Source organism: Pyxicephalus adspersus, chromosome 9 (genome assembly GCF_032062135.1).
Source record: "Pyxicephalus adspersus chromosome 9, UCB_Pads_2.0, whole genome shotgun sequence".
NCBI classification, from domain to species: domain Eukaryota; kingdom Metazoa; phylum Chordata; class Amphibia; order Anura; family Pyxicephalidae; genus Pyxicephalus; species Pyxicephalus adspersus.
Genome location: NC_092866.1, coordinates 60,005,142 through 60,032,671, shown reverse-complemented (window position 1 = coordinate 60,032,671; position 27,530 = coordinate 60,005,142). Strand labels below are relative to the sequence as shown.

Genomic DNA, 27,530 nt, shown 5'->3' with positions numbered 1-27,530 from the left:
TTTTTTGTTTTCAAAATTGTTTATTAATAATAAAACAAAAATTGGAATAAGGCTTTAAAACCCATCCTATACTGATCTCAACCTACTTAAAAATCTTTAGGAGTTCCTTCCCAGTCACAGTGGCTCAGTGGTTAGTTCTCTGGCATTCACAGTACTGAGTCCCAGGTTTGAATCTCGGCCTGGACACTATCTGCATGGAGTTTGCAGGTTCTCCCTGTGTTTGTGTGGGCTTCCTCCCACAATCCAAAATCATGCAGTTAGGTTAAATGGCTTCCCCCCAAAACATGTCCTTAGACTGTAATAATGACATATGACTATGGTAGGGACATTAGATTGTTAGCTCCTTTGAGGGACAGCTAGTGACATGACTATGGACTTTGTACAGTGCGGCATAATATGTTGGCGCTATATAAATACTGTGTAATAATATTAATAGTCCGAAGGTTCATCTCTCCTCCCCTCTAAATTTCTGAGGTTGGCTAGCCTGTACTTGTGCATCTGACTGTCCTCTGTTTACAAGAACTCAAGTTATAATACCCAGCTATAAGTTAAAATATATTCTACTTCTACATAAAAAAAACCTAATAACTTATTTCGCTTGACAAAGTAAGGCAGAATAACTCTCTATCTATATATATCTATCTCTGTACAAAGTCAGGTTTAAAGTTTATAAATATACAGAATTCATAGTAATGTTCTCAACCTTTTTTAAGTAAGAGATTACTGAGCAGCTTTCTTAAATACCAAGGACCATTGATGTGTTAACAAAACCTTGAAATATAAGTTAAGGACCAATGGGTTATGATATGCAGAGTCACACCAAGCGTCCTAGTACAACAACACATCATTGTTGGTATCCTTACAAGGTTGGGAACACTTCACATAAAATATGTTTTTGATACAATGTGCCTGATGTATCAAAGTTCTCCTAGACTGGAGGTCCAAAATGAAAGGTTCCAGTGTCTTCTCCAACCCCTGAGCCTTCAGATGTGGGTGGAGTTTGGAGCCCCTGGGGTAAAAAAATAATAACCTGTGGATAGGTAGCAGTAATCCTACTTGCTACCTATCCACAGGTTATTTATATTTTGCCCCCCCCCCCCTTTTAATTATTTAAGGAACTTCATACACCCTTTTCCTGCACATGATTGGGTCTATACGAATCTTGTAAAAAAATGTTCCCTCTCCGCTATAATACCTCCTCTACTCATTGTTATACACTGCACTTTCACTCAACATTTAACACATCCAAAATTTACGATGTATGAGAGTGCTTGAATTACTTTGTTTCCAAGACATAAGGGGATTTTTATTCTATACAGTGTTGTACAAATATTATTGCAAGCCAATAATAATATTATTATTGCAACAATTGCAAGCCCCTGAGAAAGCCTAACTGTCAAAACGCGTCGGGTCACCCAATAAATGACAGCTGAAACCCTTCTTTAATAGACGTTGTGAATTGGTATCAATGTGCTAATTTAGCTTTCTAATTTGTTACCTATATGTATATTAATGTATCAGGACAAGTGTTAAGTACTACATTTTGAACCTATATTTAGTTGCTCAATGTCTAATGCCACTTACAGGCCAAGTTAATGAATTATTATAATGTTGACTGAATCAGAATAATCAGTAAATACATTGAATCTCTATCTGCCAACAAACCCCTTTGTTTGTTGACAACACAACATCACTTGGATTACCTATAGGTGAAAGCTCTCCTTTCAGCGTATTTTTTCCACTCTTACAAAAGGTTTGCCATAGATAGGTAACAGTACAATATTGGGCTTTAATCTTAAGTGAATAACCAGCTTTTAATCAAACTGGACCCAATGGACACTGTCAACACTGATACAAAATAATATATGTGGAGTATCAAGGCAGAAGAACATGAAAGTGCAGTAAAGTAAAGTGCTGATGGACACAAGCAACTTGAATGTATATAGAAAATATACAAAAAAGAAAAGAAGCTTTTGAACATTAAAGTGCGCTAAGTAAAGTGCTGAAGGACAAAAGCAATATACAGAAAATATTTACACTATATACACAAAAAAGAATGTTAGAAGTGACTAAAATTGATATGAATATGGTTGTATATAAGGATATCTCTGCTTCTTTGGAAGCAAAACTATAAACCTCATTATCTGTGGAGACCGATGCAGATCCTAAAACAACCATAAAAGAATTGCTGAGCAGAGACAATGACTGATCTTCCATAGGTGGATACCTGGGGATCATTAACACATTGGCCAGTTGGACCACCTGGTGGTAGTTTGGGCCCCAACCAGTTTACTATAGCTTTAGTCCTCCTGGAGGGGCACGGGTCTGTGATAACAACCTCAAGCTTGGGACAAGGACAAACTGTGTGACCTTTTGAGCAAAGTAAAAAAAGCAAAGCAAAAAACTTCACCAAGGAAGAATCAACAATGGGATTTTCTCTGGACTAGCACATGGGAGTGGTTCAAGGAGAGAAAACTCTGGCTTGTATGGTTGTGTGAGTGAGATTGGCCATGTGCTAGGTATAGAGCTAGACCTCTTTCTTCCCCCTTTCCTATGTACCCTTCTGCTCTTTTTCTTGTAAATGATATGTATATAATATCCTAAGCTGTAAATAAACATTTCCCTTTTTATAAGATCTATGGGTCCTTCTTTGAAAATAAGGCACCCTGAACAGAGGACATTATACAAGGAAAAAGAGTAGAAGCATCTTGGTATAAAAGTCACCAGCTTCTCCAACAGTCCAGCAACCCACCACCTTGTCTTTATGCTACAAGGATTCCTTTAAACGCTAAAGCATTAGCAACATTTTCTTTACAGCCGTGGAGGTTCATCTTATCAAGGACATGAAGCACCTTGTTCATGGAGGCACCCTGACTATTCTGGTTTCTCCATAAATGAAACATTTGATAGTTAATTTCCCGTAAGCCATTGTGATCCAGCTGGATGTGTTCCATTTGTACTTCAGAAAGTCCCAAATTCCTCATCATCTCTTTCCACCTGTTTGGTGATATATGTTCCACAAGGCAGTTGTAACATTCGAGCCATTCTAGAAGACAATACAATCACAGATGTAAGGAATTAATGCACAGGAATTAAGCTAACAAGTTGAGCAAAAACTTGGAATGGACTGGGGTGGATCTGTTCCAGAAAGGTTAGATCAGTGTTTCTCAACCAGGGTTCCTGCAATCCCAGGGGCTCGTTGTCTATCTGTAAGGGTGACATTCTTTCCACTGACTATCACACCAATTAATGTACTGTGAGCTATGGATATAGCAGAGGTTCCTTAAGACTTACAAAAGTATTTTAGCAAGCTAAAGGGTCAACAAAGGCTAGGGTAAAGCAAACCAACCAATCCTGACATTGCCTGAACCAAAAAGTAATTCAAAAGAGCTGTTTATACATTTTTAACTAGTAACTAGACCAGCCTTTTTCAACCTTTATTATTTTACATAGTTATTGGGGTTGGAAAAAGACATAAGTTCATCAAGTTTAAACACTAGGCAAATAAACATATCCCAGAGTAAAAAAAGCGTTTAGACATCGTTGATCCAGAGAAAGGCAAAAAAATAAAAATACCTGATACAATTTGCACAAACAGTGGAACAAAAATTCCCTCCTTATTCTCTGAGGCAATTAGATGTTCCCTGGATCAGCAGTCTCTGTTATCTTTTCTTTTATACAGTTATATTCTGTGCGTCTAATGGAGCTTGCTAAAACTACTTCCTGAGGGCACCAATTCCACATTTTAACAGACCTTACAGTGAAGAAGCCCTTCCTTATCCAGAGCTTAAACTTCTTTTCCTCCACATGGTGAAATCCTTGAAATAATTTTTAGAACTCAGGGAAGCCCTGCTATATTTATTATATCAGCTCACAGGACATTAGCATGAAATTAGCGTGAAAAGGGGGAAACTCCATACTAATGCCCATGGTTTTAGAATAGAATGTCCAACAAGCCCAAATGGGTGTAACAGTGAGGTGTCTACAGTGTTTTTACCATAGAATGTTCAATAACTTTTGCTTTTTAATGTATTCAATTTTCAATTTTTTCCTTAGTGCCCCATGCATAAAAATGTTTCTCTATCACAATCATTACATGTATGCCCATTGGGCATATGCCCTCATCAGCATTCTTTGTGCCTATCATTAAGTAATGTAGTCCATATTGGGAACATGACGAGGATGGTGGCTTCATTACTTATACTATAAAATTGGACAAGATACAACAGGAATGCCTAACTCATGTGTCCAGGGCTAATATTCACACTTTTTAGTAGTTCTCTAACCAATAGCAGTTTATTTTGAAGATGTAGTTTACCAAATGCTGGCCTGTGTGTGGTTCTAGAGGGCCAAGCTGAACTGCCCGGATGTAGAGCCAGCTTAACCACCTTCAAGATGAAAGTGGGATTAGGAGATATTTTCAAATATGTTATTCTCCATATACAATCCAATATTGCTGCTAAAAGTTATTGAGATGACCACATATTATGGTAAGAAATAGTAATTTACATTTTCTTGATTGGGTTTGGTAAAACTTTATAAGCTAAATGAGAACCTGTCTATATTTTAATATGGATGCCTTGATTGCAATGTAATGACAAAACATTTTATAACTTTAATTAGGAATGTATATATATATTACTTACCCTCATTAGTTAGTGTTTGGTCACTTTTTGATTCTTTCTATAAATTTAGAAGAAGAAAAATCTATTCAGCTATTGAAAAGATAACTGGAAGACAATTAACTTAAACATGGATACGTACAACTTCATATTTACTCATCATTACATTTCCTATTCAATGCTTTTTTTCCAGTGAAAATTTCATAACTGGAGTTTTGGTATTCCATGGGGGATTTGCAGTGGAGAATGGAAAAGATATACTGTACAGGCTGGTAAGTAGGGCTACACACAAGATGATAACTGATTTGCAGCAAAGGGTTAGCCCCTTCCTGCAAGATGCCTGATGGGCAGCAGGTGGAAAAAAGTGGGAAGGGGGAGGCTAAAAAGTCTGAAATGATGTGTAATAAAATGGACTTATGTTTAATGTGTTTTAGGCATTTGCTGTGCATTGTAGTGAATTTTAAGTTGTAAGTTCATATCGAAGTACCACCTTTACACCATGGTGTCCCCCTGACATCAGAATCTTGCATTAATATTAGCAACCCTCCCCACCTTAACAGTTGACCCACAACTTACTGTTGCAAACATATCCAACAGAGGATGCCATGATGACAAAGAAGGACCATGAGGAGGGTCTCTACAGTCCTTCTAATGTAGGGGACCTGGTCTTAGTTAGGACCTCTGCCACCCCTTTTCCTACTTCATTGACAGCTAGCAATATTCAACTCACTTCCTGCAACCCCAGGCTCTCATGAACACATCTTCAAAGGGTCATCATGCCAACCTAGGTTACTAGGAGGATTCTGTAACCAGCAGTGCTTAAGTCTACCACTGCTGCATAAATAAGAAGAAGGGCATGTGATGTTATGTGATTGTTAGGAAGATTTTTAGGAGAATATATGTAATAAAGGGATTTGGTAAAACAGGTGCAAGGAAGGGGGGGGGGGGGGGGTAATGGAAGAGAGGATAAAGAGGCAAGGTTCAAAAAACTAGGCTCAGGTTTTATTATAGAGTTTCATTAAGTCCATTAAAAAGTTGCCATACTGTTAAGCTGTAGCTCTGCTTGGGCAGAGACTTCTGCAACCCCTTGCACTCTGTATCCCTCTGCAGAATTTATCAATGATATGAGTTCATAAATATACATCATAAATAAATATACAATGAAAACAATGACACCTGGAGTGACACCTGTTCCATACAGAGGAAACTACAGTAACTTACTTTGTCACAGCCATTAGTGAAAACCACTGAACTGGGCACATAATTCTCTGTAGAGTGATACACGGTCAATAAATGGCACGATGCTGCATCTTCATGTAAGTGTGCCATCGTGCCAACATTGTAAAATTTCTCATTATCTTGCTCTCCTAGAGGTGGACATGTCTGAAATACAAAGAACTTATGGTATAAAGGGTCATATGGAAGGGTAAAACCAAACTTCATTCAAAACCTTTTTTTTATTTTTTTGAATAGTACAGAAGAGGGTCAGATTCTGATCAGGTTTTTATTGATCTCTTTGTTCCCTTTATGCCACATTTAAAATGCTGTCTGTGTTGCTGTATTTTCCTCTTTTTCAATTCTGTTTGATACCTGACATATGGACAGTGAAAAAATCTCCCTTACAAGGAAAAGGACAGCAATAAAAAACAATTTTGTACTCTGCCAACCAATCTGATTGGCAATCAGAGGCCCCAAAACATTGCACACACTTATAATTACATGCTCTGCTATCACTTTGTACTGTTATGTGTTTGTATTGCATTGCATTATAATTGTATTACAAAACATATGAAGGGGCTTGCTATGTTTACTATACGTCTATCATCATGAATGATAACTGGGGTACGTGCAATGGTTACTATATACTCACTCCTATCAGATGGTACACTACCCTCAATCAATACATTCATAGTTTGTGATTTCTTCTTTGGAAGAAAACTTAGTTAAAAAATGGCTCATATTGGGCTGATATTTTGGCACATCCTGATAGTTGAAATTAATTTCTCTAAGTTTCCAAAGTCAATTAAAAGCCCATTGCTTTATTAAAAAAGCACAAAACACCATACTTTTGCCTTATTTGATGCCAATGCATTGCACAAAATGTGCTCATTTTTTTGCCAAAGGCTAAGTTCATATAGTAGTAAGGTTGTGGTTGTGCAGTTACTGCTTTCTCATGGTGGTAAGCTATGCTCGTGGTTGAGATACAGGGCTGATTATTAAAGATCTCCAAGGCTGTAGAGGATACACTTTCATCAGTGAAACTGAGTGATCCAGCAAACCTGGAATGGATGTCTTCAAAGTAATTTGCTGTTTGCTATGCAAATGTTTTAAATCCTGGACCAGATCCATTATACATTTTCTGGATCACCCAGTCTCACTGATGAAAGTGTATTCTCTCTCCATCTTGGAGAGCTTTAATAAATCAGGACCACTACATGGAGTGTTTCACCTGAAGCTGCCCATAAAGAATGATAAGGGTCGGTAGTGAGTTATGTACCCCCACTATGAAACTACCCTCAGTGGTTAAGGCAGCTGATCGTCTGCCAAGGTGCCAACCAAGGTAAACTGCCCGGGAACCTCTGTTCTCATCGCCTGTCTGCCGTACCAGCTCTCCATTGTAATGACATGAATATTATCTTATCAAAGCCTAAAGTCGTATACACATGGGCAATAATAGTCGTTGCAAAGGATCTTTCACGATCCTTTCCAACGACTAGCACTGTACGATGCATGAACGAGTGCTGTGCATACAGCACGTTCTGCTCTATGGAGAGGGGAGAGCTACGAAGGGGCGCCCTGCTGTGCACTCTCTCCCTTCCCTTGCATTAGGATTGTTCATTGTCCATCGTCCAAGGATCCGCCAGGACGGTTGTTCAGAGGATGGACGACTGGCGCTATACGCACACCAGATTCTCGCCCAATATCAGCCTTAGCCGACAATCGGGCGAGAACCGTTGGACGTGTGTACGTAGTTTAAGAGAAGGATTCCGGTTTTACTCAGTGTATACAAAAGTCAAAAAGTCATTGCAAGCTCTTGTTTTATTTTCATTCTCTCTCTCTGTATGTTGATATCTTACATTCCTTCAAATCTTTCAGAAAATTATAAGTTTTTCTATTTGTTCTCAAAGTGCCATAAATGGGTTCAAAGCCCAAACCATCCAGAGCTATCAACTTTATTACAACTTCTGAGCAACCGCTGGGAAATCCCACTTTCATGTTCAGTATATGATCTGCAAAGCTAATAAGGAAGTGCGTCATTGTAATTGGAGAAGAGGTGAGCGGCGTTACTTATGTGTTGGAATGCTTCATGTCCTTGGATGTCATTGCCTGTGCACCAATCTCAAAAGCTTACCCGCAGAAATATGTAAAAAATCTAAAGGGATCACTAACAACCAATTAGGAGACCTGACAGAAAAGTGGAGGTATCATTATTATTATTTTGTGTTTACATAGTGCCGACATATTATACAGTGCAGTACAAAGTACATTCTCATGTGGCTTTCCAACAGAGGAGCTCACAATCTAATGTCCCTAATATAGTCTAAGTCCATTTTTGTGGGGGAGGTGGAAAGGAAGCCAATCAAACTTTTTTTTTGGAATGTGGAAGGAAACCTGCACAAACTCTGTGCAGTATAGAGCTGGGATTCAAAATCCTAATGTTGCAGGGACAAGGTCTTATTCCTCCAAGTCCCTGTGTCATTTTAGGCATTTAACACTGTGGGGCTTTGTTAATGCAAACAGGTAAATACACAGAAAATACATAGATGAGGGCTGCATTAGCCACCAAAGGATTTGTAGATTGCAATTTACACAGTTCTGCTTCATAGCACCGTTTGGGGTCACAGATAATGATGGGGAATTCTTGTTGGATGGAGAAAAAGAATGGAAGGAGAAAAGACAAGCAGCACATTGGAGAGCTTATCTCTCAAGGCTTGTATAGCAGGTCCCAGTCAATGCGGCCTATGGACTGTGATAGAAGTCATCATCCAGCTGCCAATGACAGGTAGAGTAGTGTTGGATTCCAGCTTGGATTGCTCAAAATCTAAATTCCAATCTAAAGGTTGGAAAGCCTCGATCTAAGTCAGAAAAAACTTATGCAAACACCACTAATGGTGATCAAAGTGGCCCTCGGGTTCTCAAAAACGAACCCAATCTTATATGGATTGCAAACCTATATAGGTAACTTACGTCTTGCACTCCAACGTTTTCCACTTGATCCGGAGCTGGCTGGGACATAACAGGTTCAATCCTCACAATTTCCAGAGGGTCTTCAACTAAAGCCGTCTGCAGGGAAACAATTAAAATGTACATCTATGTAAATTATATGCAGATATATTCCTATTATATGCAATTTATTTGCCCATTAATTTCAGTACTCTCACCTTATAAATTGTATTTCCATCTCCAGTTTGTTTCTTTTTATCTGCTAAGAAAAAAAACAATTAAGAACTTTCACTTTTTATTTGTATTATGCTGGATGATAATGGCTCATATAGCCGATCTGCCCTATAAAAGAAGAAATGAGCACTGGGATATATAGAAGCTATACTGCAAATCTCAAAATGTAGAAAAAAAGACTAAGAACGAACTTAACTCTATAACTTAACCCCATCAAAAAAGCCTCTGTAGTTACTAATCCTAAAATGTGGTGGCTGCATTACTTTTCCTTTAAATGCTTTTTTTGATTGTTGTAACTTGGTGCTCCAGCCATTAGAATACTTCTGCCCTAGCCTGACAACACTCTCTTACTGTACTCTATGGAAGTGTTGTCACCCTAAGATCACATCACAGGTCATCTCACCCTTCTCTTCTTCCCCATAACACAGAGAGGAAGGGTTCCCCAGTCCATAGAGAGAACAATGCTAATGGATAACAGGTAGCACAGGTAGGAAGATATCAGTTTACAAGATTTCTGGCAGGACCAATAAGTCATTTAGCACTTGTTAAACAAATATAAAAAAAACAAACAGACCAAGACTGAGCACATTGGTTTATTTTAGCATTCACATTAAAAATGTCCACCATAAATTTGCTCCAGGTTTTTTCTGCTATCTACCAGGGACCTTCAAAATGGCAACTTTCAGCTTATAAACCACAACCCTCTAAAATACGAGCATTTTGATTGGTTAGTGTCTCATATCATTGCCCAGGACAGTCTTTCTTAACCTTTGTGCCCCTGAGGAGCCCTAAAATGATGGTTTTGGGGAATCCCTGGAATGAGAAGACCATCTCTACAGATAGCTAAATGGGTCCTTGGATTCATGCAGCTCTGGCAAGTGGATTTGGCTCCAGAATTATGCAAGGAGAAGTCAATTTATGAGAAGCTAATTAGTCACAGGGACCCCTGGCCCTCAGGAACCAGTGGGGGAACCCTAGAATTCCATAGGATCCTGGTACAGAATGGCTAGCAGTTGGGGCCACTGGGTCAGCAATTGGGTATTCAGTACATCAAGTTTAGAAGCTTTGTGGTGGCTTTAAAATCCAACTTTAGTCTTTTTTTTAAATCTCTAGCTATGACTCTAATAGGGAAATTTGTTGCTACTTCCTGTCTCTCTGAAGCCTGTACAAAAAAGGATAGAGAGTGATCATTGTGGGGATACCAAGGCAGCAGTAAACCAATGTCAGCTGTAACAATTCACCTCTCCTAATAATTATGTTCCTGTTTTAAGTACAGGGATCTGGTGAAAATCTTTGCCAACTAAAACAAATGATTTTTAAGAAATCCATTCCAGGTTTGCTGGATCACCCATGTTCTCCCATCATAGTCTAGCTTCTCCAGTCATGGAGAACTTTAACAAATTAGGCCAAATTAGTGTAAAGGTGGAAATATAGAATTGTTTTTCAAAGTTAGGAAATGCTACAGCATTGGCCATGGGATCTTAATTAAAAGGCAAGATCATGTGACTGGAGATGCAGCATTTGGTCATGTAACTAGCCCAAGTGAAAATGATAACCCACTTATATGTTACCTTTTATTTCCAATTACTAATGAGAGAAAATCAATCTTAGGCAATGGTTCTACTTTCTCTATTATCTGTGCACAAAGATTCAATTTCCATAATTTTACCTTTTTTTTTCTTCCACCATATAAAGGCGAAACAAGCCAAGGCGATGCAGATGGAGAGTACAAGTAATCCAATAAATAACCCTGTAAACAAAAAATATAGAACCAAATGTAAAAAATATTGATTGTTAAGGGTTACATGATACATATATAAATAAATATACAGTAATGTATAAAAAAAAAGAAAAAACCCAAAAAAACAAAATTGAGGTATCTGGCCACTAAAGTCATTCATATTAGTAGCAATTCTTAGTGATGCATTAACATTTTCCTGCATAATGCTAGAGAATACAAAACTCATAGACGTTTGCAGGAATTAAGATGTGGATAAGGTTTGATGGGGTAAAATATGTTTAAATATAGGGATCGCCTTTAATCTGAACCTGTGGAAGAAGAACCCGCCCGTGATTTGTGATGCACCAGAATGGCAATATCGTGCCTGTCGCTCCGGTGTAAAATGCCCCTTCACCATAAAGAATGTTTAAAAAGAAATGCCCCTTTACTACCTCTTCAACCTGCACTTGCCTACAGCTAAGGGCCAACTCTCTTTCTGTAAGACCAACAATCTCTCTGCAGCAGACTGACACGCCCCTGCTGAGTCTGACCAATCGCTTTGCATTCTTGAGCATGTGACTCGTTTTCCTTCCAACTGCAATGGAGCACTGGATGCTCTGGGGCAGGAAGAATGTCCTACTGAAGTGCTAATCAGAATGGGATCACTTTTCTTCAGCATGCAAACAGGGCTGCAAGTGGAGCAAAAGGAAAGCCAAGACAAAAAGAAAGGGAGCTGACTCAAAGAACAGATGAGCCACATAGCAGGCACCTAATGCTGATCTATGGGTTTTGGTGCAGTTTTAGTTTTGTATCATCCCAAAAAAGACATGTAGCTTATATCAGTTATCCTTAGACAACATAGGTGGAAGTTTTACAACAAAACAAATGCTGCAAGCAAAGCAACAACCTATCAATTCAGGCTTCTTGTCTGATGCATTTTACCCAAATCCAATGGTTTAATCACTGGCAGGACATTGATTTGCTTGTAGCAAGAATGAGACATGTTCATAATAATTATAGTAAAGGTGTGCCTGTTCTATTTCTGTGGAACTAGGGGGTACCAAAGTCTTACCCAAAGTCTTCCTCAGTTCTTAGCAAAGACACCAGGGTAGGCTGCCCTGCAGAGATGGACTATGTGATGGCAGCCTTGCATGTGCAAGCTAATACAGGTAGTCCCCGAGTTAAGGACATCTGACATAAGGACGACTCCTAGATACGAACAGAGTTTCCCTACTCGCTGTGTGCAGGACAGAGGCTTGGAGGGGGGCAGTTTGCATGACTTGCAGAAGAAATTTTTTGCTAACACAGCTGAGGTTGTGAGTTATCTTAAGGACTGAGCTCTTCTGCAAGCTCTTATAACTCTTTAATGACCAAGAAAAACTCTGCAGCTTTTACTTTTTGCATATGAAAGTAAAAAGTTAATGAATGTCTAGACCTGGCATGGGCAAACTACGGCCCCCGGGCTATATATGAAGGAGATCTGCAGTCTGTGGACCATGTTTCCTGTACAAATCGGGGAAGTGGGAGGAACAACCCGCCCATTCTTTCATCGCAGGCTCAGGTCTGCGATGGGAGATTGGCGGGGTTATGCCTTCATGACGTCACGATCAGTGTCGTCATGATGGCATAACCCCGCCCACTCCCCCATTGGCTCTCTGCCAAATTTTAGAACAGATTGTGGCCCCTGAGTGAAAAAGTTTGCCCACCCCTGGTCTAGGCTCTATAAAGTTTGTTTGTGATCAGCTCACAGTAAGTTTTTTATACAGTAAATGACACCTCACTGCCTAATATTTATGTTGGGACAAACATCTAATTGCATTTATTAAAATAATGTACCTGTTCCGACTTACATACAAATTCAACTTAAGAACAAACCTACAGTCCCTATCTGGTATGTAACCCGGGGTCTACCTGTATTGTGTGGAGTTAGGCATTAGGTTCTCTTCTACCAAGGCTATCCCAAGAGAAAAGTAAGGACCATACCATTAAAATATAACAGCTATAAAATTAAAAAAGAAAAATGGAGCCGATTGTTTCTTTTGTAGATGCTGATAGTAAATTAGTAAAACTTAGGTCTTACCCTGGTTTTCTGCATCCGTTGTCTTGGCTGTGGTGGGGGGCACAGTGCTGATATCTTCACACACGGTGTCTAAGGTTGGTGTACATTCATGTTTCACTTGCTGCCCTTCGGGACATCTGTAATAAGATGGGGACACACTGATCATATGATGCACAACCCAATTATATTGATATCATATATGCAATGCAAAGAAAATCATTGGACTGATGATCTGAGCTGCCATTGCCATACCAGAGTGACAACTAAAAACATGATCTAGCAAAGGGCATTATATATCATGAATGTATTAATATTTGGCCAAGGTCACATGACCTTCTGCAATGGCAATGGTCTAATGCCATTTTTTCAAGGAAGCTCTGGGCAAATGATCAGCCAGTATAAATCAGCTTCTGATGAGTACAGTACAAGACCTGTGAGAGTGAAGGGTTCTGGGATATAATGGAGTTATCACCATGAATAAGCAGAAGTATTAGCACAAAATATCACCAAATATAAACCCCTAAATTATACCATACATTTAATTTAAGCAAAATTAGCTTCAAAATATGATTTTATTGATTATATAGAAATGTCTTTTGTGTAGTTTATATGCTTGCTATTTGTGTAAGGGCAATGGTAAGATCCATTTGATGACCAATGGACCATTTGGCACAATGGCCTTTGCTTCGATCTTTCACATCAGGCTCCAATTATGATATCACTGTATCTAAAATAGGCTAGATTATAAACTAAAATTCAATGAATAAAAGTGTTTCCAATTTTTAATTCTCATGTATGGTGAACAGTGGGGTGGAAGAGGGCAGGTAAGTCAAAAATTCAGGCAATTTCAAGTTCCCACATGTTGACTCCAATGGCTTTACCAAATGGCAGAATCTCATCGAAACCTATTTTTATTTCTGGAATATAAAAACTCTTAGTAATATTCATTCCTACTTATTACTAGATAATACGTCCACTTTAGGTAAATGATTCTGTGTTAATTCCCCATGCAAGGATTAGGTGGGGTTTTCCTAGGAGGGCAATAGAATTGCTATTGATTTCTACTTTTGGATTCCCCTTAACAGTAGCCTGGGCCCTGGTGAGGTTAGACATATCTCAATGAGCCATCAGCCTGTCCATGACCAACCCCTATTTGTTGTACAGCTATGCATAATATTTTGGAGCTATATAAATCCTGTTTATTATTATTAATAATAATAATATTAATAATAATATTCTGTTTGTACAATGAAGGTTACCTGCTGCAGTCCTTGCAGTAGAGGCAGGAATTGGTGCAGAAGGTGTTGGGTTTGCATTGACACTGATAATCTCTCGATCCTATACATTCTGCTATCTGCACTTGATCTAAGAATATAAACAAACAAACAGTCAATAAGCACACAGAATCTTTTTTTTTAGAAATAATTCCTAAGCAAGCAAACATTCTACAAAGGGAAAGGGTAGAAAAATAGAAGAGGCTGCAATTATTTCAGTGCTTTTCATTTTTATTGCATTTTGGAGCAATAGTCTTCTTCACACCTAGGGCTCTATTTAAAAATTATTCGCCTGTCAATTCGCTCTGGGTTTGTGCATAATTTTCGCTTACACAGGTAACATTTAATATTGTGACAGCTGTGTAATTTTAAGATTGACCACTAGATGGCAGACTGAGTCATTACAGGTAGTCCCTGGGTTACATACAAGATAGGGACTGTAGGTTTGTTCTTAATTTGAATTTGTTTGTAAGTCGGAACAGGTACATTATTTTAATAAATGCAATTGTCTCAACATAATATTTATTTTCACTTTTCTGTGCATGCACAGCATGGTGTCAGTTACTATATAAAATCCTTACTGTGAGGTAATCACAAACAAAGCAAAAAAAAAATAACTGCATGGAGCCTAGACATTTATTAACTTCTGGAGCAAGCTGTGCTTTGATATGCAAAAAGAAACAGCTGTAACGTTTATCTTGGTCATCAAAAAGTTGCAAGAGGGTGCAGAAAGAGCTCACCCCCCCAAGATCACCCACAACCTCAACTGTGTTTAGCAAAAGATTTTTTTCTGCAAGTCATTTTAGCCGCCCCTCCCCCCCCATCAAGCCTCCATCCTGCACGCAAGCAAGCAGGGAAGCCCCGTTTATATCTAGGAGTCGTCTTTATGTCGAATGTCCTTAACCCAGAGACTACCTGTATTTTTAATAGGAACTGAAGGGATAAGCCTGAAGAGATAAGATTATAATAATTTATAAATAGACACTTAATTTCATAACTATTTTGCAAGACTGAACCTCTTTAGTGTCTCCCAGACTAAATCATTGTCAAGTGATTGCAGAGCATTAAACAAAACTTCAATGCACATCTATGCCAATATAAATCGCACTTGGAGGTATTAGGAGTGAACCATAACAGGTATTCCAATCTGATTGGCTCAGCACAGTCAGGTCTAATCCCACCCTATACTAAAATTGCCCTGGCCACCCCCCCTCTCTTATTTCAATGATATTTTATACAGTAATTCGATATTAAGGCAAATGTTTTGTAACAAAGTAAGTTGGAATTATACATTTTTTCTTCTGCATCTGGGTGTGGTATCACCATTCTTTTGAACAAATTCCCCTGAAATGCAGATCAGAAAATGATGGAAGGAGACTCTGCAATCCTTTGCAAAAATCCCTTTTGAAAGCTTTTGCCTCCTCCGCAGGAATGTGCCCAGAAGGATGGGCATGTCATCCTAGGGCTTGCAGAAGAAGAACAGGGGTGGGGCAAGTATAGATCTTAGAGCTTTAAATATATAGAACTTTACCCTTTACATGTACTTATAGAAGGGATTTAATAATGAGCTCAGGCAGTGTACGCAGATCTTCCAATGAAAGGTTTTCATTCAAACATCTGGCAACTTTCAGACCTGAGGAGTGTCAGATTTTCGAAAATTCTGGATTTTTGAAGGTTATACTTACCTCCACACACAGACCAGTCTTCCAACCGCGGACATCTGACACAGTTGCAGGGAGCAGGCAGCAGGGACGTCTCTACCTGTATTTAGTGTAGCAAGCAAGACCTAACAACTGTTTCTGCAGAACAGCACCATCAAAACATCAGTGGCCAAACAGTGTACTACAGTCCCTGTTTCGAAAATGTTATCCGAAATTTTTGCTGGGAAACTGAAGGAACCGGATTATCGATAGCCGGATTTTCAATTGTCAACCTGTACTATATTATTTATTGGGACCCTTATACTGATACTGAATCCCCCTCGCAACAATCATAAAAGTTTATCCCCACCATCTAGCTGTATGGACGTTAATAACTGCAACCTTTTATCTAAGAGAATCTTTCCTGACCTGATAGCAGTGTATTGAAGATAGAATGCCTTTTTAAAAAGTGTCAGGTCCTCTTTAGGAGTTTTTAAAAAAAGTCATAATAATATATTATTATAAAATATATACAGACAATTATCAAGTGATTGAGCCCAGGGAAAGGGAAGCTAGAAAAATAAGGTTTATTTTACCATTATATCTGCAAGGGTGGCACTTCAAGCATTCTTCCAGTCCATTGGGTTCGGCAGTGAAATCCTGTCCTGTAGCACAAGGTGCACAATGTCCAGGTCGGTGGTTCACAGTGCAGTGTTCGGAGACATGAGTTCCTGGGACAGAGCACATAAGGGTTAAAGGATTCCTATTACCATACTGTTCATGGAGTTCTGCGGAATGCCACTGAGAATAATTGAGAATAGTGATGAAAAAGCTAAGTAATCATTATTAAACAGTATTTATATAGCGCCAACATACTACACAGCGCTGTACATCAAATAGGGGTTGTAAATGACAGACCAATACAGACAGTGACACATGAGGAGGGGAGGACCCTGCCCCGAAGAGCCTACAATCTATGGGGGAAGTATCACACAATAGGAGGGGATTAAAGTCAACTGAATTAATATTATACAGTATTTATTTAATGTCAACATATTCAGCAGCAGTGTACAAAGTCCATAGTCATGTCACTAGCTGTCCTTTAAAGGGTCTCACACTCTAAAGTCTCTACCATAGTCATATGTCATAATTATTACACAGTTATTATATAGCACCAACATATTACGCAGTGCTGTACAAAGTCCATAATCATGTGACTAGCTGTCGCTCAATGTGTGCTCACAATCTAATGTCCCTACCATAGTCATATGTATTTAATACGTCTAAAGGAAAATTTTGGGGGGAAGCCAAATAACATAACTGCATGTTTTTGGAATATGGGAGGAAACCCACAGGGAGAGCCTGCAAACTCCATGCAGATAGTGTCCTGGCCAAGATTTGAACCTGGGACCTAGCGCTGCAAAGGCCAGAGTGCTAACCACTGAGCCACCATGCTCTAAAGGTGAACTTTGCTAGATCTAACAGTTTCTCTATTTAGAGCGCTACATTACAGGTAATAATGTTCTCTTTTTTTGAAGCCAGGGAATAAAACCCTGAGTTATAAAAAGTGCAAGAGGTAAAGAATGGGGGAAATTGACCCAGACAGATGGAGAGAGAAATAATGAGAGGCCATATAATGATATATAAGAGTGAGGTCTTACCAGCAGGGCAATTGGTGCAGCACAGTCCATCATGCAGATATTCATTAGGTGGACAGGGTAGGCTCCGTGCTGTCCTATTCTTAGATGAGGAGTCTATGAGTAATCTGTTCTCACTGTTTCCTGCTGTCACCTGTACAGGATACAGGAACGGAAATCATGTGACAAGGAGCAATGAAAAACCATCTCAATATAACATTCAGGCAGTGAAAAGGAATTCTTTTATACATGCAATACTTTGGGCTTTTTTTGCAGTGCAGCTGCATCTGGTCTTCTGTAAAAAAAAATGTCCATGATAGCACAACCATCTGACACTACAGAGCTTAAATTTGACCAACCTCCAGTTACCAAGCACTTTTTCTTTGCAACTTTTTAAAATTCTCTCTTTTAGAAAGTCTAATAGTCCAATCAGCAATCCTATTGAATAACACCAGTGGGGCATATAGGGCAACACAATAAAAAAAAAATGGTTTATTAATCTGGATGGACTATATCTTTTATTTTTACAATGTAAGATGGAGAGGACAGATGTCAGCCTAGCTAGTTATTATTAATAAACAGGATTTATATAGCGGCAACATATTATGCAGCGCTGTACATTAAATAGGGGTTGCAAATGACAGACAGATACAGACAGTGACACAGGAGGAGGCGAGGACCCTGCCTAGAAGAGCTTACAATCTAAAATAATATCTATTTTTATAATGCTGGTCAATTCGAGTTTTTCAAGAGGGTTATTACTCTAAAAGAATATGCATACCCTGATGGGGTTTCTTGTTTTAGGAGGTGATTTCAATATCCCATTGAACTCCCTTCAGATCTTTGATTCCCTATCGATTATTATGCAAGATTAAACTGACGCTTTAATCCCTATAATTTATAGACACATGGCGCATAATGGCCCTGATTTATGAAAGCTCTCCAAGGCCGGAGAGGATACACTTTCATCAGTGGGTGATCCTGCAAACTTGGAATGAATCAGGTCCAGGATTCAAAACTTTTGCTAGCAAAGAGAAAATAAAGTTGAAGAAATCCATTCCAGGTTTGCTGGATTGCCCGGTTTACTAATAAAAGTGTATCCTCTCTAACCTTGGAGAGCTTTATTAAATCAGCCCATTGGCAGATATTTCTACTTTTACTTAGCTGCTTACTATATACTGTATATTCCAGAACCAATTATTACTTTCTGTATCAACCTGATATAGACAAAGCAGATATAAGGGGTTCAGGGTACACTCAGATCATGCACCCATCTCATTTGTTTTAACAGGATTCCATGAAAAACATAGAGATGGATTCTGGCAACTTTATTAAAGTGCACCTAAACTTAAAGTTTTTTATAAAAAGTAAAAATATTCTTCTTACATCACGCATACAGGGTGGCTCTGGCATTTTCCTACACTGAGGGGAAAGAGATTCCAATCACACGCATGTGCAGTGAGATCGGCGCTTTTTTTCCTCCTTTACAGCGGGCTACTCCTACTTTCTTGCACTTTTGCTGTACGAGATTGGATGATGTAGCCAGAAGTAGGAAGAAGAATACTGAGGATGGCAATGCCCGGGGCTTCCTCTGTGCCAGGACAAAGGGGAATTCCAGGATGGCACGGGACCTGATCAAGGAAAGCTCCAGAATGATTGAGGGATCTGGGGAATTAAAGGAAAGTGTAATTTATTTATCAGTTTAGTTCTGCAGGCCTAAACTCATTCTTACATTTTTGCTTTTCATAGAATGGTAGACAACCCTTCTAATTAAACTAAAAATGTTGTTGTTGCTTTTTCCAGCACTCTGGCTGCACTGGTGGCTCTGGCTGCTCCCTATGCGCATGCCTGATCTTGGGCTTGCACAGAAGGGGCATTTTTTCCACCAAGGGGAAAAAGATGCCGATCTCACGCATGCAAAGTGAGATCTGCTCTGTTTTTTTCCCTTGCACAGCGGCTACGTCACCAAATGGCAAGAAGAAGACACAAGAGAAAATAAAAAATGACGGCACCTGGCTCTTCCACTGTGCTGGGAGAAAGAGGAATTCCAAGACGACGCGGGACGGGATTGTGGGAAGGACCAGCACCATAGAGATATGCAGGATTTAAAGGTGTGTAATTTTATTTTTTGTTTTTAGTTTAGTTCCGCTTTAAGTAATGGAGTCAAAATGAAAATGGCCTCACTATGTTTTTCAGAGAGAATGATACTCCAGGGATACATCCGATGACTATATATGTACCGTATGGCAAAATCCAAGAGCTACTGATGGAAATCACTAATCTAGAAGCAGTATACACATTTTCTGAGGCTGAACAACTTGCTAAGGCTCGCTCAGAACTCCTAGTTTTGCTTATGGAGAACGCACGTCGATTAGTGTTTTTCAAGACTAAACTTTACTATGAAGAAGGCAATAAGTTTGGGAGATTTCTAGTCTGAGCCTTATTCTCCGCCTCCTACATATACAGTCATGTACGTCAGAAAATGCTCCACTTCTCCCAGAAAATTGCTGCAATTACAAATGTTTCGATATTGTCATCTTTGTATCTTTTGTTGGCACAAGAAGAACACAAAAAAGCAAAAGAAAATACACACAAAACGTCAAAAATAATTGGTAGCCATCCTTTGGAGGAAATAACTGATGGTAATCACTTTATGTAACAATAGGTCTTTTACATTTCTCTACTGGAATTTTGGACAACTCTTCCCTTGCCAGCTGCTCCAGGTCTCTAAGATTTGAAGGCGTCTTTCTCCCAGTTGCTGTTTTTAGATCTCCCCACTGGTTCTCTATGGGATTCAGATCTGGACTCATTGCTGGCCCCTTCAGAACTCTCCAGTGCTTTGTCCTAAACCATTCCTGGGTGCTTTTTGAAGTTTGCTTTGGGTCATTGTCCTGCTATAAGACCCATGACCTCCAGCTGAGACCCACTGGGCCACAGAATTCTTTGTAGTCTTCAGATTTTATAAAACAATGCAACCCAAAACAATTTTGTGTTCTTTCATAGTCCACAAAGGTAAAAAAAAAAACATTACAAAAGAGTTGTAATTTCAACAATATTCTGGGCTAAGTGGTGCATTTTCTGATATAAATGCAAAGGTGCCAAATATTTTTGGCCAGGACTGTATGAGTTTGCAAACAAGCAGGACCATACTACTCATTTGGCAAAAGAAATGGCTGCCCATTTCCAGGAATTTTATACAGAACTGTATGGCTTGCCAAATCCAAATATGTCACATACCCAATCGGAAACACGAGCCCGTACAAGCTTATCTTAGGAAGAGTAGTTTACAAGTTCTTGAAGAGATCGAGGCTGAATCCTTTGAGCGACCGTTCACAGAATAGGAACTTAGTTTTGCACTGTCACAAATGAAATCCAAATAATGTCCTGGACCCGATGGGTTCACTACACTTTATTATAAAACCTATTCCCACTAATGACCCTATTATAGAAAGCAAAGAAAGGTTTATCTGAGGGTGCTGTGGTTCCCCCATCTTGGACAAAAATTGGTTAATGCAAAAAAGTAAAATAAAAAATAAAAAAGCAAGGGGGCCCTGATGATCCCACTGCAAATATCTTCCTGTCAAAAACACGAACTTGGTAATTGCAGTTCTGCAAATAAATCCAATCATACTTCAATTTAAAAATGGAAACTTTCAGATGTAACAAAGCCTGGAGGCTCCCAATCACTTTTCTTACATTGCATTTCCCGATAAGAAAAGGTTACACCCAGATGCCGTAAATGCCATATCTGTGACTCAGTGCCACCTGCATGAATAGTACACATACATCTACATACACTATCTACCTACCAGGCATTCATTGTGACTCTTTTTTATGACACTCCTTTGTGTAATATTCATCTATTTGTTCTTCCATTAGGATGAAATGACAAGTTATACTCACATACACAAGCTGTAGTCTGTGTTGCCTTTTTTTTAGTTTTCATTTCTTACATCATCAATCAACCAACATGAATCTAAACATTTATTACCAATGATATCATATTCCAGGCAGGTGCACTGGTGTAAGAAAAAGGGTCTCAATGGTTGATGAAATGGCAAATGGGCCCCTGATCCTGCAGGGCGATCTATGAATATTGAATGGTGCGATAGCAGGGTACTAAGAGATGGCAGGATAGGGTCCTCTATATAGACAAGGGGCTGGGATATGGTTCTTACCCTTTCCTCCTGGGTAGCACCGTCCATTACTGAGGGTCTCCATACACAGATATACTAAGGGGGTCTCTCAGGGTTGGCAGGTCTGCTTTGAGGGATTTTGTCAAGAAGGAGGACTTGTCACTATGCTGTACCTGAAAGGGTCTGTAGTTTGGGGTGGGGGATTTCAGAGCTGTGATAGGAGGAAGGCCCAGGTCCAAATGAGACTTAGGGGCCCATATATTGTTAGCTATGGCATTGGGAAGGTGGAACCTGTAGAAGAGACCAGGCAGATATATGGGCAGTGACAGGGGAGTAAAGATCTCCCCTGTCATTGTCCCTGTAACTGTAAAGCTTGTTTTGTCACCATCTTTAAGGCAGCAAGCTTTCAATTCCTTTAATAAGAAGTTGAGGCATTAAGCTGTGGACTTGCAGAAGGTAACAGGCAGATCTGTGGGCAGTGACAGGCAGGGGTGTAGTGGGGTGGGCACGGGTGGAAACACCTGTTCTTTCAGGAAGCGTGCCCACTTTTTCATTTTGCAAAAAATTCTTTGGTGGTCCGTGACTCTAACCGGTCCACCCCCCCCCACGGCGTCCCGCTGGGGGGGACGGCACACCGGCCAGAGCCGCAGACCATGTCTCCCGTTTGGTTATGTTGGCTCCGGGCGGTGGGCCAGTTGTCTATCTAAACACAACCGTCCCACTCTACCATTGCAGGCTCAGACCTGCGATGGGAGAGTGGATGGGTTCTGGTATCATGATGTCACTCTGGGGGAAGTTTCTCCCTCTTTGAATGACCCATAGGCAGTTGTGTAGTAGGGCGGGCACGTTTACAAAACAATGATGCGCATGAGTGCTCGCCATGGATAATACCGTGACCCCTCCTCTTTTTTACTACACCCCTGGTAACAGGGGAGCTCTTTTCTCCCTTGTCCCTATCCCTTGTAGCTGGAAAGCTTGTTTTAGCTGTATCGCCATCTTCCCAGCAGCAAGCTTTCAATTCCTTCAATACAATAAGAATACCAGGAATTAGGCTGAGCACCTGTGTTAATGCTCCCTTTTTAACTAAATACAATTATAACTGTTTATGACTTTTATTTTGGTATTTTTCTATGACATCTATGGTATTACTGAACATATAGACATTTAGGTGTGATGATTTACCCTCCTGTGAAGTATACACCAGGTAGTGGGATGGTTGTGAAACTGAACAAGTAAATTGCAAAAGGTTGCATGGTTTTGTGAGTCTCCATGTCTGCTGCAAAATTCGGATGATAGGGTCACACGTTAGCGTCAACAACTTAAAAGCAAGGACCCATCTTGCCAACCATTCAGGCTGGTGGTGGTGTAATGTATGGGGGACATTTTTCTTGGCACACTTTTAGCTCCATAGTGCCAACCGAACATCAGCAACCAAACAGCCCACCTTAGCATTATTGCTGACCATGTCAATCCCTTTACTGATCTCATCTTCTGATGTGATGTAATCATCTTCTGATGACTATTTTGGCCATAATAATAATAATAATGCCCCATGTCACAAAGCTTAACTTAAACTGGTTCTTGAACATGACAATGAGGTCACTGGGTTCAAATGGCTCTCCACAGTCACCTGGTCCCAATCCAATAGAGCATCTTCGGAATTAAGTGGAACGGGAGATTTGCATCATGTGCCGCTGACCAACCTGCAGCAGTTGCGTATTGCAATAATGTCCATATGGACCAGTCCTTGAGGGTATGTTTCCACCACCTTGTTGAATCTATTCCATAAATAATTATGGCAGCTCTGAAGTCAAAAGGTGGTCCAACCTGGTACTAGCAAAGTGTACCCAATAAATTGGCAGGTTAGTATATATATACCAGTAAATAAAACTGAACCGGAGGTTGCCAACCGCAAGAAAATTTTGGTGGTTCCCGGCTCTGGCCAATGCGCCCCCGAGCAGGGTCAGGAGAAGGGAACCATGCCCCCCGTATGGATGGAGGATTGTCCTGGGACACAACCCACCCAATCTCCACTCCACCCACTCTCCTAGTGTTCTGGCATCATGGTGTCACTACGTCAATACAATACTCGTATCTGCCTGATTTACTCCCTCTTCATCTTCCTTCCAAACAACGCCATGGACCCCAAAATGACTATAAGTGCATGGCAGCATTGTAACCACTAGAAAAGGTTGAGGAACATTGCTCTATGGCTTTAAAGCATCCATCATGCTTGGTAATAAATGGATTTGTCAATATTTATTGTTTGCCTTGAAGACAAATAAAATGATTTAGCATACCCCCATGGCGGTGCCCAGCTTCCTATGCCATTTGTGTAGCAATATCATAGCAAATGTAAATTTAAAACAAGAACAAATAGTGATGTTCACCTCCCATTGACTTCAATGGAGTTCATACATCAAGTCATAAACCTATTTGGAAAGTTTGCAAACACACCGGTGAACTGAATTTTGGGAGTTTGACGTTCACTAGCTTTGTCCAATTGCTCTTTGCTTCTGGATTACTGCAAAAACAATTATATTGCAACCCAACCCCCTGAACATCCCTATTTAATACGATTCCCCATTTCCAAATTGCACATTTCCCCAAGCAAGAACAGAAAAAAGCCTGCTGATCTGGCAGGAATCCAGTGAGATGTACATATTTTAAAATATTGTATATTTTACATTATTGTTTGCTGCAGCAAGGGTTAAAATATCCCGTGCTAGCAAGGTGCTATAGAGCTGGATGGCTGCCCAAATGGTTCCGATTCGGGTCTCCAGCAGGTCACCCAGTGAACACAGAACATCAAATGGGAAGTGACCCAATGGGCCTGATTTAATAAAGCTCTCCAGGACTATCATGGGAGAACCTGGATGATCCAGCAAACCTGGAATGGATTACTTAAAAATCATTTGTTAAAAGTTAGCGAATGTTTTCAATCCTGGACCAGATCTGTTTCAGATTTGCTGGATCACCCAGGTGCTCCCATGATAGTCAACCTTCTCCAGTCTTGAAGAGCTTTATTAAACCACGCGAGATAATAACTTCCCGAGCACGCTGCAGCACTGATTGCCTAATGGAAGCATGTGCTCGCAAAGCCATTAATGCAGGACAATGCCAACCAATACTAAGTGAAACCGTAAACATACAGCAACTTCATACCCAATAAATCCCCATAATAAATAATAAATATATATATATATATATATATATATATATATATATATATATATATATAAAATGTACACTGTGGGCTTTATTTATAAAAAAATAAATAGCGGATCTGACATTCTCACTGGGAATCTTCCAGGTCCATGTGTTTGAATGACAGTAATTGACTCCCATTAGAAAAAGTCAGATTCCCTGTTTGATAAATAGGTCCAAAAATGTAAAATTTGCACTTATTAATTGTATTCTACGCTAAGCCCTAATCATCCCTCAGCTATTATTATTTCTTTCTATTTATTTTTTAGAATTAATTTCTTTGTTTCATTTTGTGTTCAGTGTTACATTCCAAAAGTTGTAAAATTAAAAAAACAAAAAACATTTTATTGCAATTTATTTTTATACAAAAAACATCATTTTACAACCTATAGTTTTCTAACAGTGTATAGGTATTTGTTTTCCTTGTTGATGATGTTTTTTGTTTGTTTGTTTTTGTACAGCTTGTGTTTTTGTCTATTTTTTTTAAAATCAATATTGCAAAAGAAAACCTAGATTCCCCCCCCCAAAAAAAAAACCCAAAAAAACAAAACAAAAAAACAATGTATCACTTTGTTGCATTTAACAATGACAACAATATACTGGAAATGTAAAAATTTGTCCAAATGGGATATATGGGTTTACTAAACTTTGTTTAACTTCCAGGACTCCAAATGTCTATAGAGTTTGGTGTCCCCAAGCAGTCCCATGGCCATTACTGCATGAAATGTGTAATATAAGTCTGATCAACAGCACTGTGATTGATTTTGAGCAACATCAGGTGAATTCCAAATTAGGTTTGCACTCTTTGCAGTGCTGGGTCCCAGGTTCAAATCTCGGCCAGAACACTATCTGCATGGAGTTTGCATGTTCTCCCTGTGTTTGCGTGGGTATCCTCCCACATTCCAAAAACATGCAGTTAGGTTTATTGGCTTCCTCCCCAATTGACCTTAGACTGTGATAATGACAAATGACCATGGTAGGGCCATTAGATTGTGAGTGCGTTTGAGGGACACCTAGTCACATGACTATGGACTTTGTACAGCGCTGCGTAATATGTTGGTGCTATAAAAGAACACTGGCTAATATTAATAATAACCTCATCGGATGCATAAGTCAGACATATTGGAATTAATTTGGGGGGTCACTTACCATTGCTAACAATCCTAGAAGGCTCAGCTTGCAGAGCAGCATTATGATAATCCTTCTCTTTTCAACATTCCCTTGAAATGGCGAGCCGCCTCTGAAATGAATAAGTGAAAGAAAAATGCAATAAGATTTTACCCCTCCCCCCAATGGGCAGGCCAGGAAAACAAATGGTATGACGGCTCTCCCTGACATGTGAGTGTAAGTATACTTCCTGTAACATGACTTCATTATAATAAAGCAACAAATACTTTACTTTCCCAGAAACTTCTTTGGGCTTTGAGATCTTGTACTGCCCCCTGTCTGTAGCATATAGAACATAGCCATGGGATCATTGCAACATGGGCCCATGTTTCCAATTCACGGGCCACTTGCCAGTGTGAAGGCATCATTTGCAATATTATAATAGTTGTAAATATTTTCTGCAGATTTAAGAATGCAATGGGTTTCATGCTGCTTGTCAGCAATCTAATCATGGATGGCTGACGGGTTTCTAAAACTCAACCGGGAAAAAAACAAACTCATCATCCCCCCCCCCCCCATAGAATTCCATTTCTCCCAAAACTCTGACATATTCCTAACTGTTATAACACTGTTATTCCTCCCTCCCCTCTGGCATGTTGTCTTGGCGTCACCTTTGATTCTGCCCCCTCATTTACCCCTCATATTAAGAATATTTCCAGGTCCTGTCACTTTTACCTGCGCAACATCTACAAAATCCGCCCCTACCTGTCCCCAGGGACCACCAAACTCCTTGTACATGCTCTTATCATCTCTCGTCTGGACTACTGTAACTTCCTCCTCTCTGGTATTCCACTAACCCTACTCTCGCCTCTACATTCTATTATGAATGCTGCAGCCAGCCTCATTCAGCCTTCCCACCTACTTACCCATCTACTTACCCCATACACAGCCTGCCCGACGCTCCTCTTCTTTTGCCTGTCTTTGTAGTTCTCTTCATTGGCTTTCATTGCACCTTAGAATCAAATTCAAGCTCCTGTGCTTTGCCTTCAAATCCCTCCACAGCTTTTGTCCCACTTACCTTTCTGCCCTGATTGAAAAATACTCCACCCAGCCGCTCTCTTCTCTCCTCCAATGACCTACTAATGACTTCCTCACTCATAACCTCCTCACAAGCACAGCTCCAAGACTTTTCAAGAGCTGCCCCCACTCTCTGGAATGGTCTTCCTTGTCCTGGTCAGCTTGCTCTTACTTTCTGCTCCTTGAAAAACTCATCTTTTCAAATTCACCTACTCGTTTTCTTCTGTCTCTTAAACCCTCACTACTTCCTACCACTACATATCTCCCTCTTATTGAATGATACTTCCCCACCTCCTAGATTGTAAGCTCTTTGGGGCAGGGTCCTCTCCTACTCCTCTCCTACTCTTCTATCACTGTCTATATTCATCTGTCATTTGTAACCACCATTTAATGTACAGCGCTGCGTAATATGTTGGCGCTATTAATATACTTTGAAATGGATAATGTGAAGAAATATAATTGTATGTTACTCATGGAAAGCATGCAAACAATGTTTCCAGGTAAAAGAAGTGTGCATATGTACTGTGTGCGATCATTTGATGATCTTAAAGTCACGACCCAAATAAAAATGTAATATAATGAAGCTAATCAATCTTGAGGTGCGGTGGCTGCATTTGTTTTCTTTTATTGTTATCTAGTGAAAGTAAAGCTAC

The 27,530-nt window shown here is 39.7% G+C and overlaps 1 protein-coding gene across 3 annotated transcripts; it reads right to left on the bottom strand.

Moving 5' to 3' along the window:
- Positions 1 to 25,993, bottom strand: LOC140338123 (tumor necrosis factor receptor superfamily member 1A-like). Of its 3 annotated transcripts, none has more exons than XM_072422185.1 (11): positions 25,843 to 25,993; positions 17,375 to 17,504; positions 16,310 to 16,444; positions 14,059 to 14,164; positions 12,821 to 12,936; positions 10,690 to 10,770; positions 9,005 to 9,048; positions 8,811 to 8,906; positions 5,844 to 6,005; positions 4,647 to 4,683; positions 1 to 3,046 (listed from the first exon to the last, which is right to left on the bottom strand). In XM_072422185.1, the coding sequence occupies exons 1-11, from the start codon at positions 25,882 to 25,884 to the stop codon at positions 2,763 to 2,765; spliced, it is 1,233 nt and encodes a 410-aa protein (XP_072278286.1). In that variant the 5' UTR covers positions 25,885 to 25,993; the 3' UTR covers positions 1 to 2,762. The 3 variants fall into 3 exon arrangements, with proteins under 3 accessions (XP_072278286.1, XP_072278287.1, XP_072278288.1); XM_072422186.1 differs by having other exon boundaries at positions 9,005 to 9,045; XM_072422187.1 differs by lacking the exon at positions 25,843 to 25,993 and adding an exon at positions 18,737 to 18,851.
- Between the last annotated feature and the right edge of the window lie 1,537 nt (positions 25,994 to 27,530).

Excerpts from the sequence above, each read along its gene's own strand:
- LOC140338123 (XM_072422185.1), bottom strand. The coding sequence starts at position 25,884 with ATGCTGCTCTGCAAGCTGAGCCTTCTAGGATTGTTAGCAATG. Across the intron at positions 17,505-25,842 it reads TTCTAGGATTGTTAGCAATG|GTGACAGCAGGAAACAGTGA; the intron begins GTAAGTGACCCC and ends TATCCTGTACAG. Across the intron at positions 12,937-14,058 it reads TACTGCAAGGACTGCAGCAG|ATGTCCCGAAGGGCAGCAAG; the intron begins GTAACCTTCATT and ends ATCTTATTACAG.